Raw genomic sequence first — 17,098 nt, forward strand, 5'->3', positions numbered from 1 at the left:
TCATTGACATCAACTACATAATGTTCCAGTAAGATTCCACCTACCACAAGTTCAACAGCACCATCAAGAATGGACATGGGAAGCTTATGGATCAGGATCAATGTAAGCACAATTCTTCTAGAATTGAAATCCTGCCAGCATTGAATATGGGGACGCTAGTGCAGAATAAATTGTGCAGTTTATTGGTGACTGTGTTAAAGAAGGCCAAAGCTCATATAGTAGTGGAGCCTAAAAGAGCTGATACTTATTATGGGGTTAAACCATACAAAATATCATTCAAAACTGTCTATCTTGCACCACTAACCACTTGATGCCCCTTACCACCAAGGGCAACAATCACAACTTGGGAATCAGGGAAGGACTCATTACTATAATCTATTGTCATCGCTGCTACCCAGAATATAACAATTCCTCTGACAAACTTTTGGCATGAGGAACACCACCCTTGCATCTATTACCAAGGCTCTACATAAGCAGTATTATCTCTGAAGTGAGAAGCTCACTAGCATTACACCTTCCAAATCGTCACCCCCAACATATTTACCGTACATCTTGCCCAAATGAGAAGGTCAAAAATACACAAGTTCATTGGAGCACTATCCATAATAGTCCAGGGGTGAAAGCAACCCAAAGTCCATTGACAAATGTATAAAGAAAATGTGATACATGCATATAATGAACATCAAAGATATTATGCTACATGAAAGAAGCCACAAAAGGACAAATACTGTATGATTCCTTCAAATGAATTATCTATCACAAAGTAGAAAGGTGGTTGGCCAAGAAATGGGGGAAAAAAGGAAAGGGAATTAGTGTTTAATGGGTATAAAGTTTCAGTTTTGCAAGATGAAAATGTTCTAGAGATCTGTTGCACAACAATGTGAATGAATATACTTAACACTACTAAACTGCACACTTAAAAATGATTAGGATGGTAAATTTAATGTTAATTGCTTTTTACCACAATGAAAATAAATAGTGTTTAAAAAAAGATTCTGGGGGGATACTTGAAGAGCAATCTGGGCTGCACCAACAAGTTAAGTTGTGTCCTAGAGTTTATGACACTGATTCTCACTATCTTTGATTATGGGGGTGGTAATGCCCTCAACAATCATTTCTTTTCTCTTTTTTTTTTAAAAGATTTTATTTATTCGTCAGAGAGAGAGAACGACTATGAGCAGGGAGAGGGGAAGAGGGAGAAGAAGGCTCTGCACTGAGCAAAGAGCCTGATGTGGGACTCGATCCCAGGATCCTAGGATCATGACCTGAGCAGAAGGCAGACGCTTAACCAACTGAGCCACCCAGACAGCTTTTTTTTTTTTTTTAAGATTTTATTTATTTACTTGAGAAAGAGAGAGGAAGAGTGAGCATGAGTTGGGGACAGAGGCAGAGGGAGAGGGAAAAACAGACTCCCCACTGGGCAGGGAGCCCAAGGTGGGGCCCCATCCCAGGACCATGGGATCATGACCTGAGCCAAAGGCAGATGCTTACCTGACTGAGCCACCCAGGCGCTCCTCAACAATCATTTCTTAGTATGAAAATAAATTTGGCTAGAGAAACCACATTAGCTCATAAAGGAGTAAGAGCTCTCTATACCACCACCTTCTGCAACATTCCTCATATTTGATGTTGGCAGGATCTCAGCCCTAACTTTACTCCCAAATACCAGAAGTCTCCAACCTAGGTACCCTTACAAGAACAAGGGCCTCAGAGAGTCATAGCTTGTAACATACCATCAATATATCTAACTGGTGAATATAACAATCTATCTTAAAAATAATTTGATGATGGGGAGCCTGGGTGGCTCAAAGTGTCCAACTCTATTTCGGCTCAGGTCATGATCTTGGGGTTGTGAGATCAAGCCCTGCATTGGGCTCTGTGCTGCGCATGGAGCCTACTTAAGATTTTCTCTCCCCCTCTTCCCACCCACTTTAAAAAAACAATAAGATCATGATATATATCAGAAGCCTTACAATTTTATATAAATTTTAATCTACAAATTTCACTTCTAGGAATTTAGCTGAGCAAAATAATTACAGATAGGTACCATAATTAGTTATGAAGACATTCTTCATAACAGATATGTCATAAGCAATCTAAGAAGCTTTACTTTAAATTGGCTTTTTAAAACAAATAGGCTTTTCTGAGATTTCAGCTTCTATGGTTCCAAAGTTACAAAGTATCAAAAGTTTCACCGTAATTGGAAAAATAAGTGTTTGAAAAATTCTAATTTTATTATAATAAAATGTGATTAATAAGAATATACTGATATGTGGCAAACCACAGTGTAACTTACCCTCCTTAATGAAGATTCAGCATTAACTGCATTTTCTGGGTGAACCCACTTTGAAGAAGGTAGACCAAGTCCTGAGTATGCATGTGTTCCATTAGGATATTGCCAAATAATTGGATAAAGTCCAAGCTGATTATATGAAGCAGAAGGATGGGCTTGTCCAAGAAGATGAGGTGACTGGTGCTGTAACAACTGTTGCTGTTGCTGGTGTGCTAACGCTAAGTGGCTCAAGCTGCTGGCATGAGCAGTCTCTAGTCGTGGGTGGCCACCAAGTAGGGAGGCAGTAGGCACTCCAGGTAACACGGCAGGAAGTAAATGAGGGTGATGAACAGAATGGTGTGGACCACTAGTCAGAGGGTGTGTGTTAATGGTAGGTAATGGAGTCTGACTGGATGATCCAGCAAGTAAGTGGGGTGCGGGAGTTAAGGCTGGGTGATGGGTACCTGGATTTAAACAGGTTCTATGGGATGAAGAATGAAGAGGAAAGGGATGCTGGTTTAAGAAAGGTGAAATGTGATTAGCTCCTGTTTCTGACCCAACAAGTGCAGGATCTCTGTAAACTGTGAAATGCTCATTTTTATCAATAATAAGCGGGCTCTTTGTAGCTTCCAATGTACTGCCTCGAGTAGGAACTGAATGAAAACTGCATCTTGATAACTCATGCTCGATCTTATTTGCTAGTCTTCTCTCACCAGCAGCTTGGTTGTTCACATAAGTGGCCTTAGACTTTACAGAATCAGGAGAATGGGTAATTTTGGGTTTAATAACTTCAGGTGAGGGATTCGATTTTGTCTTGTGAGCATCTACTGAAGTATTAAGTTTAGATTTTACTGTCTCTGGGGGTGGGCTTCGCTTATGCAGCTTATCTTCCGTGACAGAAACTGCACTTAGAGAAGACATGTAAGAGACATACTGATTTTTCTCTTTTTCCATATTCAGGTGATCTTTTCCTGAGGAAGCACTTCTAACATTTGATTGGGTTAAATCTACTTTAACTACATCACTGACCCAGCTCTGATCAGAATCTTGTTTTGCTGTTTCCAAGTATTTTGCATTTGCAACAGAATGTTTTGAATCACTAACATTAGGATCCATTTTCTGAAGTGTCTGAAGGCCAAAGGTACTTGAGTTTTCCTGAGCCACCTTTTCTGAATTAGTGTCATTCGTAATATCAATAACACATTTTGGTGTGGGTGGTCTGGATACAAACTTCTCCTTTGGTAATAATTCCACTGTATGTGTTTTTTCCATACTGCATTCCTTAAGAAGTAAATCATTATTAGGATTATGATCAGAAAGTGTGGCCTGCTCTGATGAATGAATAATCATTTTTTCTTGAAGCTGAGAGTCAACAGACTTCTGCTCTGCTTCTTCATGTTTTTTATCTTCCTGTATTTGATCCCAGGGAGGCTGGCTCTCTATTATTAGTGTCTCTTCTCCTACCTTCTCGTTATTCTGGGATTTTCCTTCTTCTCCATTAATCTTTGAAGTGTTTTTATTTTTCCACTCATTCTCTGGCTTCTGCTCTGAGGAATTATTTATCATTCTCTTATTTGAATTTTCTGAGTCACTGCTCTCAGAAAAGTCTGAAACATTGTCGGTTCGTAGTCTTTTCATATTTAGTTTCTTTTCATCCTCCTCAGGTTTCCTTCTTTTATTCATCAACTGTTTGTTTTTCCCTTTAGGATTTTCTGTAAAATTTTAAAAAAGGAACAGTTTTACTTTTCATAATTAAAATATCAAATAAGTACATCTTATATGTATTTTTGTTTTATTTATTCTCATTCCCTTAAAAAGAAAAATGAGTCCTACCTCCTCGTGCTATATAATCATACTTTTCCTCCTTCATCTTCTCTTCATCTGGTATACTGCTATCTGAGCCCTTCCTCTTACTTGGACGAATATTTCTTTGTTGCTGTTGCTGGTGTGTATTCTGTTTTGGTACAGCAGCTTGGGAGTTCATTGCTGGTCTGGGACTGTTTGCTTGGGCACGTGTATAATGACCCTAAAAAAATAACCAGTTTAACAATGATTATTTACTACCTGATCCTAAGTAATCCGAGGAAAAATATTTTATAATAATATATCACTAACAACATACATACGTGAACAGCGTTGCTATTTTGACTGGCACGAGACCTTCGCCGTGATGTAATGCCAATATTTTCACCTTTTAACAAAGAGTGAACAACATCATCTAGAAAGGTCATTTGAACCATAGAAGGATCGACATTCTGTGGTTCTAGTACCTAATCCATGACACAAAACAAGAACAAAAATTAAATCCAATCAGTTAGTCAATATAACATTAGGTATAAAAGTAAGGATAAGAATTAATTAGGAGTATAATACCAACTCATAAAATGTATTTTAAAAATAAGTAATTTCCAAAAACCAGCTGTAAAATAAAACTAAGAAAGTAGAGTTTAAGACGAAGAAAATGACAAAAACTAGGTAAATGGACACTACTAATAAGAATTTTAAAAAGACAGGTTAAAGAAGCAACTCCTTCAAAAATGAAAGGCAATTCTAAGTTTCATTGAGAAGTGAAAGTTTGTCACTGTTTTAGGAAAGAAACTAAATACAACTAAACAATATATTCAGTATTTTGGCTAAAATTCTAACCCAAAGCATTTGGATTGTTTCTAACGGGGCATTCCTTCATACACCCTCCACAATCCACTCAATTTGGAAGGTATAATTTTTTTTTTTTTTTTTGGTAAATAAACCGCAGCTTTGAAAGACTTAAATAACAGACATTCAGACTGTTCTTTAAAACTTCATATGAAATTTGTGTCCTTAATACTCACCATAAAGTTTAAAGGAGCATACCAACTATGAAACTTGATTTGATAAGACCTATGGTGGTGTGCTTTAGTTTTCATTAGTGAAAAGCAATCATTTGGGAAATATTTTTATTACTGGAGACAGAAAAACGAGATTTTAAGAAAGAAAATTTTAGGTGACCTAAGGATTAAAAAAGAGGCTAATCAACTAGAGTTTGATGCTTCTATTTCAGGGACTTATTTAATCATTGTTGAAATTTGTTATCATTAATCTCCCTATGACCTAAAGTGACCTCTAATTAGCATCAGATACATTTAAACTTATTAGGAGTGTATGACTACAAAAAATACCTAGAGATGAAAATTATTTAGTGTCAACCTGTTGAACCATTTTTTGGAAGGCATGGAATATCTGAATTATTAATATCTCTCCAAAAATATTAGTTGGACTATTTACCTGATCATTCATAACGATCATGGTGCGAGTGAAGAGATCATGATGAGTAATTATGCCAGTAAACCACTGGGTGGCAGAGTCTTGTCTATATACTCTCACTCTGTATCCATTTAATGAATAAGGACCTTAAAAAAACACACACACACAAGAAATAGGGGTATCTTAAATGGAGACATTTTCATTGAAGGACTACCTTTTAGGAGAAACATGAGCTTTGTGATATATGAGTAATATCCTATTCAAGTATCAGTTTTCAAAAAAATGTATTAGAAGTGATATACACATACTTTAGAGCCAGATCATTGTGAAGTTATCATTGAACACACTCTACTACACATATATTTCCTAACTCAATAGAAATAAAGTACTTTAAGTCAGAAAGAATGTTTCTGGGATCATCAGTTAAGTATAAAATGTAAAGTTAGAGTAGTCTAGAAAGTCATAAGGTTACAAAGCTACTTAAAGGGTTTGGGGTACATAGAGGACTACTACTTGGCTGAAATGGAAAGGTAATTGGGAACTCAATACCTGAGTTTTCTAAGTTGCCGAAACTCTACCATAATAACCATAAATTGTAATTCTTCTGTGAGAGCTAGAAAAAGCTGCCACAGTCTTACAACATATAGAAACTGTTAAGTGAATTATAAAACACGGCACTAAAATGCTTTTTAAATAAAATAGCGTCTTGTACTTTTGGATTAAACTCACTTTTTAAAGGGAAGGATTAAATAATAAAAGATATGTACCTGCATATATTTAAATATGCCTATCAAAAGTCACTCCACAGAAGAGAATAATGGGAGAAAAAGATTTCTTCAATTCAGGTACTAAAAATGATATCAAATATTTAAAAGTTTAACAAGAACTGTGAGGAGTGGGGCGGAAACTGGTACACCTTGATGATAGTATTATATATGAACAATTTACAAAGTGCTTTCAACAGGTGCTAGTGCTTATTTAATCTTCAATTCATATTATTTTCCCTTTTATAAAAATAAGTGAGGTTGATAGGTTAAATAAAATTTTAAGTGAAAGAGCTAGGAATGAATTTATTTTTCTGATTCCTAGGCTGATGCTTTCTTTGACAGTTATAAGGCATTTAACATACCAATTAATGGTTTAATATTTATTTGCCAGTTTCAAAAAAAAAATCTCTGCCAGTATCAGCCTAAAATAAGTCAATTAACAAATGTATAGGAAATATTCCATTTGACCTATAAATTAAATATATTCAGAGCCATGATAACTAATTATACAAACTCTAGTCTTTTCTAACTATGGAAGAATAAGACTCTAAAAATGTAATACAGCAAAACTCCAAACATGACCAATTTTCAATTTCCACTAGCATAGTTTTCAATTCTTAACTGTCTTATTCCTACCACAAAACACAATTTGGAGTCAGCCTCACATAATAATTCTGTTTAGGATGGCCAGGGACTATACTACCTCAATTTTTCACCTCTAAGAATATGATAAGGAAACAAAATTTGCTAGAAAAAAACATATATATATGTATATATATATTGGCCTGGTTATCTTCAAAAAACTGCAAGGGAAGGAGGAAAAAAAGAGATGGGACATATCAACCAATTAAATTGTGGACATTTTTTAGATCCCCTGATTTAAAATAAATGAATAACAATGATAAAAATCAGTCAATCCTGTTAGAAATCATATAAGGCATTTATGAAACAAATGGAAATTTGAATCTGAGTATACAGTATTTCATATTAAAGAACTATTAATTTTGAGGTCATAATAATGGTAATGGTGACTTTGTTTAAAAATAGAATTTGGTGATGTCTGAAATTTGATGGAAGTAAGCAGTAGTGTGGATGGGGCAGGATCATAGTTATTGGGGCTAGAAGATAGGCACATGGAAGTTCACTGAAATATTCTATTTCTGTGTATTTTTCATATTCTCTATATTAAATTTTAAAGAATGTTTAGCCTAAGAAGAATTTAATTAGATGATCTGCTGCTATAAATACCCATAACAAAAGAGCAAAAGAGCCACAGCTTAGAGATTATTAATGCTGAAATTAAATGACACGAAAGTTGAGGACTGGGATGAACATAGTATTTTACAACAAAATTCCTTTTTAAAAAACATTCAACAAAACATCAATACTTCACATCATACTGGTTCCCAGTTTCAATTCAATTTCACAAAAAGCTTACAGTATATGATTCTACTGGCAGAAAACGAAATCACTAGAAATTATATAAAACCTTACTGGTTTGAAAGTCACATGTTATAGACAAATTTATAACTTACTAAAACAAGGGAAACAAAACTAAAACTAGTATTATGGTCACTGCTGAACTGAAATAGGTCACTTTTATCAGATACTAACAGCATTCTTCAAAGGAAATCAATTGTGCCCTTGGGCAATCCTCTACTGCAAACAATGTTTCCTTCTCCAGGAAGGACACACCTAACTGTATTCTGTAATATGGAAATTTTCCTATTAACAAAACACCTGTGTGTGGTTATAATTTCATGCCAGTCATTTAGCTCAAATTAGTTAATAAACTGGTGAAATTACCAACTTTCTACTGAAATTATGATTTTGCTATTATTTTCCCTGGACTGGGAACTCAAAATACTGAACTGGGTCTTCTATTAACATTGCATGTAACTGAACAACCAAAACCAAACATCAAATACTGCCCAGTTCCAAAAAAAACCTTAATGCATAATTTCAGAATAGTTACCTTGCATAAAAATCTCCTGAACCTTTTGTTCCTTTACCCAGACTTTCACTTCTTCCTGAAGTTGCGGGTTGTCCCTGAGAACTGGGTTTAGGCTGTCTATGTCGTCCTAGAATTACAGATTAAAAGAAAGGTCCATGTTATGCTGTCCTAACATTAATATTACAAACTTTCCCTCCTATATTTTCTAAGGATTGAAGAAAATTCCTTCATCTAAATGTATGCAAAAACACAAATTCATAAGTTATAGTTCATTAGCAATTATATAATAACAGAGCATAAGAAATTAACCCAGGGTAAGAGTTGATCCTTGACAACAATGTCCTGAAGACAAAATCTGAAATTTACTAATGTGTTTTCTAACTTTAAGTCTGGCCTTAGATAAGTCACATTTTTAAGGGTTTCACGATGAGAAGCAATATACAAACCAAATAGCATCAGGTCATCTAAGGTTGGTAGCAAAAGAATTGAGTTGAATATTTTAGTGACAATACATATACACATAGATGAATTCTCTCTCTCCCCTTAATGCCTAAAATGTTTGAGTTTTAAAGTACAGAAGTCATTATCCACTATCTTGATTTAAATGTCATAGAATTCAATTCTATTCAAACTCATCTGACCAGTAACTTCACTGCTAAGTTTTATTTTTTCAAGCCAGTGTCAAAGCATCCAGGCAATTAAAATTACATTATTGATGGTATTATCCTCATAACAGGGTGGATCTAGACACAGAAACAACCGGTTCTCTCTCCTTGGAGATGTGAATCACACAGTCACATGGTTTCCCACAATCTGTTGGTCCCCCGCTGGACTCTTTGACATTCTGTTCTCTCTCAAAGCACCTCTGCTGCTCCTGCATTTGAGATCAGCGGCAGGAGCCCTAGAGTAGAGCTGGGAAGAACAACAAAGCAGCACTGTCAATTGGCGGCCCTTATAAAAGTGGACTGGCAGATCATGGAAACCAGTGAACAGAAGGGAGCTAAGTGAAGGGAATTCTATCTGGTGAATTAAAATAATGTGGCAATTTGGAAATGTCAAAAAGTGGCTGAAGAGTACAAAGAAGGACCCCTAATCATGTAGGTCATACTTCACTCTTCTACTCTAAAGTTTATCTAAATAAAGCTTTTTCTTCTCATCTCATCACTACTGTAAGGGACTACTATGTATTTTTACAATAATAGTGTGGTAAATACTCTGATGCTTCATTTATACCTAGTGAACATCAAAAGGAAGAAACAAAGGACTTCAAAGTTATCAACTATATTCTTTGGAAAATATACAGAAATGTTGTATATTTTGCAGAAGGAAATACTGCAGTGGGAAAGTAACATACAAAAGTAGGTAAAATCTGCCATCTGGGGGAAAATGTCCATGATGTTCTTTTTGGTAAAGAAACTTTCTAGAATCCCTTTTCTCCACACTCCTTTAACAATGAATGCACTGCACACTTAGTTAACCTCTTCATCTTAGGAATAGAAAATACAATGGAAAGTTTGGACTCTAAATGATGCAAACCAGGTGTGTCTACGACAGACAAAACACAGGAAACATTCTATTTCCCAAGGAAAACCATTACCATTTCCAGATAGCTCTGACAGCTATCAAGTTCTTTTAAAATCTTTCTTTAACTTCCACACACAGATGCAAGCTTAACTACCTGAAGTCAAACAATCACTTTCCTAACCTATAGTCCTTCAAACATTTGCATTCCGGTTTTCTGTAGTTGTGAGTCTTCTCTAAACACCCACCTTTATTACAACCACTCTTCTCTTATCCTAGACATTTAACTGGCAAAAAGATGGGCACTTGTATAGAAAACCACACAATCATGTGGATGTCAGTGCTAACTTATATACTAAGTTTACTATGGTCTATTGCTCTCAAGCTTTTATACTCTGGGGTGGAAGGCATTAATAAACTGCTATTAAATCAGCACTGACAATACTTTGGAGACAGGTACCGGTATGCTCTATAAAACCAATCTCTTGTATTGAAATATTACAGTTTAAAAGTATTAGAATTAGGAGTGCCTGGCTGCTCAGTTGGTAGAGCATGTGACGCTTGATCTTGGGGTCATGAGTTCAAGCCCCATGCTGGTGTAGTTTATGTAAAAAAATAAACCCTATTGGGATAAAAAATTTGTTCAACGTTTATTTATATATTATTTATTTAAAAAGTTAAGATAATGGTCTATATTTCCAAGATCGTTAAACATACAAATACCTCCTCAACAATGACCCGTTTTCTTTCTTTTTTAAAATTTTATTTGTAAGCACTCCCTACACCCAACATGGGGCTTGAACTCACAACCCTGAGATCAGGAGGTGCAGGCTCCTCCAACTGCCTTCAGCTCAGGTCATGATCCCAGGGTCCTGGGATCCAGCCGTGAGTCGGGCTCCCTGCTCAGCATGAAGTCTGTTCCTCTTTCTCTCTCTGCCCCTCCTGCTCTCTCTCAAATAAAATCTTAAAAAACAAAAAACAAAAAATCTGGTAACTTGAATGTATTTACTGAAATGACCCTATAGAAGTTCAAACTTCCACATATCAATTTCCTCATCATAAAGCAGTTACTAATATCTGCCTCTTTCCATCTTAATGAATGTTTTCCTAGTAAGACTTTTAAAAAATAACTGAAACCAGTTTTCTTAAGACATCAAATTCTGAATTATCTATGGTATTACTAAATCAATTAAAACCGAAAAAATTACCCAAACATACTGTCTGGTTATGATAGTCATATTGTTGCTGAAGTACTTCTTTATGAATAGTGCTCTGTAAGTTTAGGTATTTCCTTAAAATTTTTTTTCATTTATTTATTTATTTGAGAGAGAGAGAGAGAGCATGCTCTCAAACAAGGGGGAAGGTGCATAGGGAGATGGACAGAGAGAATCTCAAGCAGGGTCCACACTGAGCGTGGAGCCCAATGCAGGTCTGAATCCCACAACTGTGAGATCATGACCTGAACAGAAATCAAGAGTTGGATGCTTAACTGACTAAGCCACCCAGATGCTTCTGTATTTCTGTTGTAGTCATCATTCCCGCTTTAAAGGATAAATGATCAAATCCTCTAAGAGTTGCTACCAGGTAGACAAATAAGGTGGGGTTTGTTTTTCTATTTACTGATTTGAACAATTTTGTGAAAGTGCTAAAAATCAGATACAAGGCTATATAAGGCAAACTCAGAGAGAAGAGAAACTAAGGATCTATAATTAATATTAATACAAATATTTACTATGTTTTGGAATACAATTGATTAATAAAGAACTTCAGCTGTGCCTTGAGTTCGTATGAGATTTAAAAAAAAAGTCAACTACACAATACTTCACTTTTCAGTAGCTAAAAGTTACCTACACACATAATTTTTATATTAACTGAAATAATATGTATTTCTTCAATTTCCCCAAAACAAATCACCCAGATGGTGAAGCAATAGCACCCTCTGTGAATCTCCTCTTCCCCATAAATTCTATCCAATGTATTATTCTGCGAATTATAACTTCCAGCAAATGATTAATGGGAAAAAAATCAGGTAAGCAAGATCTGCTTTACTAGAAGCTTATACAGAAAACATGCAAAAGTTTTAAACAATGCCTTAAGTGAGGTTTTGGACTACCTTTATTGTTCACTTGTATGTTGTTCACCTTTTACAAAGATAGAAGTTAACTCTAATTGAACGCTAGTGGGGCACCTTAAATGTATATAACAACAGCTAACATTATTGCGCACGTTTACTACAGCAGATACCATGCTAGATGCTTTCATACAAATCAATTTCTTTAACACTTTTCTGAGGCCTAAATTACTATGCCCTTTTTACATGTTATACATAGAGAGGTCCATGGCTATATAGTCAGAATGTGATGGAAAGACCTAGCATTTGAACCTAGTTCTATAATTCTAAAGAGCTCAGGCTCCTTTCACCTACTCTTTCTCCCCTGAATTGGTACAATGAAACGGAATGAATTAGACTGTTTACTATAACTGCCATTCAAAATTTGAAACATTTCTTCACATTATAGGTAAGTAAAGGGCAGTGAAAGAAATAAAAGACTTTATCTTAGTAAGTCAGAATGGGTCAAAAGTGAAGAACTGAACATCAGGAGGAAGTTATATTGCTGTAACCCCCCCACATTAGTTATGTGAGATTCCATAGGTAGCAACCATCTAACACTCATCTGACAGGGGTCACTTAGGATGTTAAACTCATGCAATCTTACAATCAGAAAGCATCAAAGAGGATATAATCTCTTTGGCAATGTGACTTCGTCATGAGCTACAAATTCTCAAACGCTGTATTTCTAGATAAACACTGCCCTAAATTACTATTTGAGATAATAAAAAAAAACACGGATTTTTTTTTCATGTGTAAAGAAGAATATGATGGAATCTTATTAAAAAAAGCATTTCTCAAAATATAAAAATTAAGCAGGTTAGAATTTGTATTCTGATAGTAAGACTATTTATTATACTATTTTTTAAGTGGTTCTCCACTCCAGTTCAAAGGAAAAAAATAACAATTACAATAGTATAAAAAAATAAGATTACGGCACTAAGATATTCAGATATGTCTGACTAGGTTTAATGATAGGAATATTATGACAGTGTTCATAATATCTGTAACAAATTTTCTAAGAGAGTAAGGGAACGATTTGTCTTACCATGACAAAGCACTTCTTACTGGTTCAACAAATATTTTCTTTATGTCACATAAACTCTGGATGTAACTACTGACAGAACAGCCCACAGAGGCTTGAATTAGAGAATAATAAACCAGCTGTTAGTTTCTATCTAGGCGACTGAACTGATTGGCTTAATAGCTGTCAGAGATTTGCTTTAAAATCCTAACTGATATTTAGGATAGTACTTTTTTTTAAAGATTTTATTTATTTATGAGACAGAGAGCATGGGGGGGGAGGAGTAGAGGGAGAAGTAGACTCCTCGCTGAGCAGGGAGCCAGACATGGGGCTCTATCCCAGGACCCTGGGATCATGACCTGAGCAGAAGGCAGATGCTTAACGATTGAGCCACCCAGGTGCCCCCAGGGATAGCACTTTTCATTTTAGAATACAAGAAGTATCTCAAAACCAGCTTTCTCTCCATTTGGACAATTTCTGATACACAATGACCTAATACCTGCTTTTAAACTGATATTGATATGTGGCTTAGTAATGGACTGATTTTTCTCCCTGCAATAAAATCCGTGACCTTTGGGATGACCTCTTAAATCCCGTATTACATAAATTTCCCCATAAAAAAATCACATTTGACTGTATTTTATTAAGAGTTACTCATAAAAGTAACTACCTGTATCTTGAATGTCAAGTTAGGTGATTAAACATGCATTGCCACGCCATTTTCCCACAGTCATAATTTAAATTCATACTTCAGCAAAACTACAAATGATTGCTTGTCCTTAGATCCCTGGGGTTACTAGCTAACAGTTAAAAATGTGAATGTTAAGTCCGTACAGGTCAAGAGTGACATCCACTGCTATCATAGCAGTTCTTGTATAACTTATAAAAGAATCCACTTTGTTAGTAAGGATTTACAGGAACAGGAAACCTACTTAGTCTGAGAGCTACTACAAAGATCTTCACATAACAGTTGTCTAAACCATCTGCAGTTTAATTAAATCTACCAATGAGAGCTTCCATATATTTTCATTATTTAAACCAAGGATTGGCAAAAAAAATTGCTAACTTTTCCTATAAAGGGCCAGAGAGTAAGTAAGTTAGGTTTTGAAGGTCATACTGTCTCTACTCCAAGTACTCAACACTGAATTGTAGTACCAAAAGCTGCCAAGAATACCATAAACAATACATAAATGAACCAGCATGGCTGTGTTCTAATAACTTTATTTACTGGCATTCTATGAAGCCTGAATTTCACAGAATATTCAGGTGTCATGACATATTCTTCTTCTTTCAACTTTTTTCCTGTTTAAAACTGCAAAAGACCTAAATGTTTTACCAGCAAAATAAAAAAAAAAAAAAAAGTAAAAGGCCTTATAGAAACAGGAGGCAGGCTTGTGGTGGTAGTCTGCCTAACCATGATTTAAAATAAAAAAATAAATTACTGGTACAAAGCATGATTAGACACTTCTAATCAAGGCAATGCAATTTGATGGCAAACTGACTACAAACTCTATTTCTATAAATGGCTGTATTTTATACACACACACATACACACATATGTTATGAATATATATATTCATGAGCACAGGAAAATAACTCAATGACCAAATCCTTTCATTAATAATTAAAGAAAAAATATACTGAGATAAACTATTTTTTAAGACTTTCACAAATGAGTTTCCCTGATACATTCCTGTACTATGTTTAGCCTTCCAAATATTATAATGTATCTGGTTTTGAAGCAGAAAAATCACCCACTTTGAAAGATAAGGTATATTCTCTTAGGTCAATGAGGATTATACTCATCAAATATAAAGACTGATACCATCCACAAGGAAAAATGAGAATTTCCCTAAAGATAGTGTTCCAACATTAATCCTATTCATTGGGTATTATATAAGACTGATGAATCACAGACCTGTACCCCTGAAACAAATAATACATTATATGTCAACTAAAAAAAACAAGTGTATGTCTTATAGGTAGCATTAAAAAAATAAAAAAAAGATTTGGAAGAAAAAAAATCTGATGCTGTAAATGTGAATTCTGTTTGTGTCCACACCAAGTAAAAGATCTGTGTGGTTTGTATATTCCTGTGAAATAATAAATTGTGGCAAATGTTAAAATACAATTTCTACTAAAATATGAAAGTAGAGAAGAAAAATACTCAGGAGATTTCTGATTTTACTTCCAGGCAAAGAACAGAGATGGATTTTCTTTACATTTTGTTTATGTGCATATTTCCCAAAAAAAGTACTGGAATGAGAATAAAATTTTGTTTTAATTAAAAAAAAAAATCCTATGCTTCATATATCTGATTTATTAAGAATTTTTAAATTTCTCTACATATATATTAAGATATTTAAAAATTTTACATAATTAAAATCAATAGGTAATTAAGTCCTGGGTGTACATGTTTTCATAATTCCTGGTTGGTTTTGGTTAATTCAGAAGCCTAGAATCGATACTATGATTTAAACCAAATAAATAAATAAATAAATAAATAAATAAATAAAAGAATTTCTATCTTTCAAAAACAAAATTATAAAGATTCGAATGGCAGAAAGAGAAAATGCGCTAACATTTCTTATTATCCATACTATTCTTGCCTCATTCATATAATCAAGGAAATAATGTGATACACGCTCATTCTGGCTAAATTATTTATGTTCTGAAACCATGTAAGAAAAATCTAATTTCTAATAATTTCTTAATAGAAATGATATAGTCAATACAATGAAATTGTTTTCAATTCATACTATTAATTGGTAAATAGTTCTGGAAATGGGACTGATGTTCAGAAATTTTAAATGACATTTAGGTGCATTTTTTATTGGCTAAAAAATGATTCTGTTGTGTAAGGGAAAATAGCGAACTCCAACATTTCAATATTTTATAATTTTTAAATATATTTTTAAGCAATATTCTCAGCATTAGTTTTATATTTACTTAGAAACAAAAATAGAAAAAATAAGGTGATGAATGTTCTTTATCCTACATTGATCCAAACAAACCAATTTCAGTCAACAGCTTAAAGAAAATTAGAACTGCTTTGGTGTGTTAAGTTTTTTTCTCTAAAAATAACTTTTCTGGGGCACCTGGGTGGCTCAGTCCTGGGATACAGCCCCATGTGGGGCTCCCTGCTCAGCGGGGAGCCTGCTTCTCCCTTTCCCTCCACTTGCTCATGCTCTCTTTCTCAAATAAATAAACAAAATCTTTTCAAAAAATTTAAAAATAACTTTTCTGATTAAGTATTTTTATCAGACATTGTGGCCTAAAGATAACTGATGACTTTAAGTCATTTAAGACAATACCCAGCAGGTCAATGGGCAAGTTATTTTGTCTATCCAGAGGCACATGGGTGGCTCTGTCGGCTAAGCATCTGCCTTTGGCTCAGGTCATGATCCCAGGGTCCCGGGATCGAGCCCTACTTCAAGCTCTCTGCTTGATGGGCAGCCTGCTTCTCCCTCTCCACCGCTTGTGCTCCCCTCTGGTGCGCTCTCTCTCTCTCAAATAAATAAAATCTTAAAAAGAAAAGTTTACGCATAAAATGAAAACACCACCATAGTTTTCTTCCACACTTTCATGTTTTCAGTACCATCCATTCTCATAGCATCATCATTTAATCCTAAGAACTTAACAAAATAACAAATTATCTAATATCCAGAAGGTTCGGTTCTACAAACAGTATAGGATCCTAGAACTAAATGTTTTATCCTTTCCATGAAATGAAAAATGTAAATACAACTGAAACACTGAGTTATGTTCACAATGGTAGTTTATAGGATCATAAACATACGAGGGAAGCATTTTTAAAATCTCTGGTTAGAAGTTAAGATTGAAAACGGAGTGTTTTTTGGGGCGCCTGGGTAGCTCAGCTGTTAAGTATCTGCCTTCAGCTCAGGTCATGATCCTGGGGTCCTGGGATTGAGGTCCGCATCGGACTCCCTGCTCCGTGGGGAGCCTGCTTCTCCCTCTCCCACTCCCCCTGCTTGTGTTCCCTCTCTCGCTGTGTCTCTCTGTCAAATAAATAAATAAAATCTTAAAAAAAAAAAAAAAAAGAAAATGGAGTGTTTTCTTCATGCGAAAGTAATTTAACTATATCTGTATGGGGAGATTAAGTTAATCTTATTTATATGGTCTCCTAAGGAACACAGATACTCATCAAACAACAACAACAACAAAACAGGGGAGGGGAGGACCCAAA

General features: G+C 34.9%; 1 protein-coding gene across 8 annotated transcripts in view; it reads right to left on the minus strand.

The window, feature by feature from the left end:
• The window catches only part of JMJD1C (jumonji domain containing 1C), a 333,639-nt gene that overhangs the window by 39,115 nt on the left and 277,426 nt on the right, over window positions 1–17,098 (minus strand). For 6 of the 8 annotated variants that reach the window (XM_027590290.1, XM_027590272.2, XM_027590282.1 and 3 more), the window contains 5 exons: window positions 8,258–8,363; window positions 5,537–5,661; window positions 4,399–4,542; window positions 4,106–4,298; window positions 2,297–3,984 (listed from right to left, as the gene is read on the minus strand). In XM_027590290.1, the coding sequence (XP_027446091.1) occupies window positions 2,297–3,984; window positions 4,106–4,298; window positions 4,399–4,542; window positions 5,537–5,661; window positions 8,258–8,264 (2,157 nt within the window). In that variant the 5' untranslated portion in view covers window positions 8,265–8,363. Of the gene's footprint in view, window positions 1–2,296; window positions 3,985–4,105; window positions 4,299–4,398; window positions 4,543–5,536; window positions 5,662–8,257; window positions 8,364–8,944; window positions 8,978–17,098 lie in introns of those variants that run through there. The other 2 variants (XM_027590315.1, XM_027590322.2) reach the window with 2 other exon arrangements.

This window comes from Zalophus californianus, chromosome 15 (assembly GCF_009762305.2).
Source record: "Zalophus californianus isolate mZalCal1 chromosome 15, mZalCal1.pri.v2, whole genome shotgun sequence".
Taxonomy (NCBI): Eukaryota; Metazoa; Chordata; class Mammalia; order Carnivora; family Otariidae; genus Zalophus; species Zalophus californianus.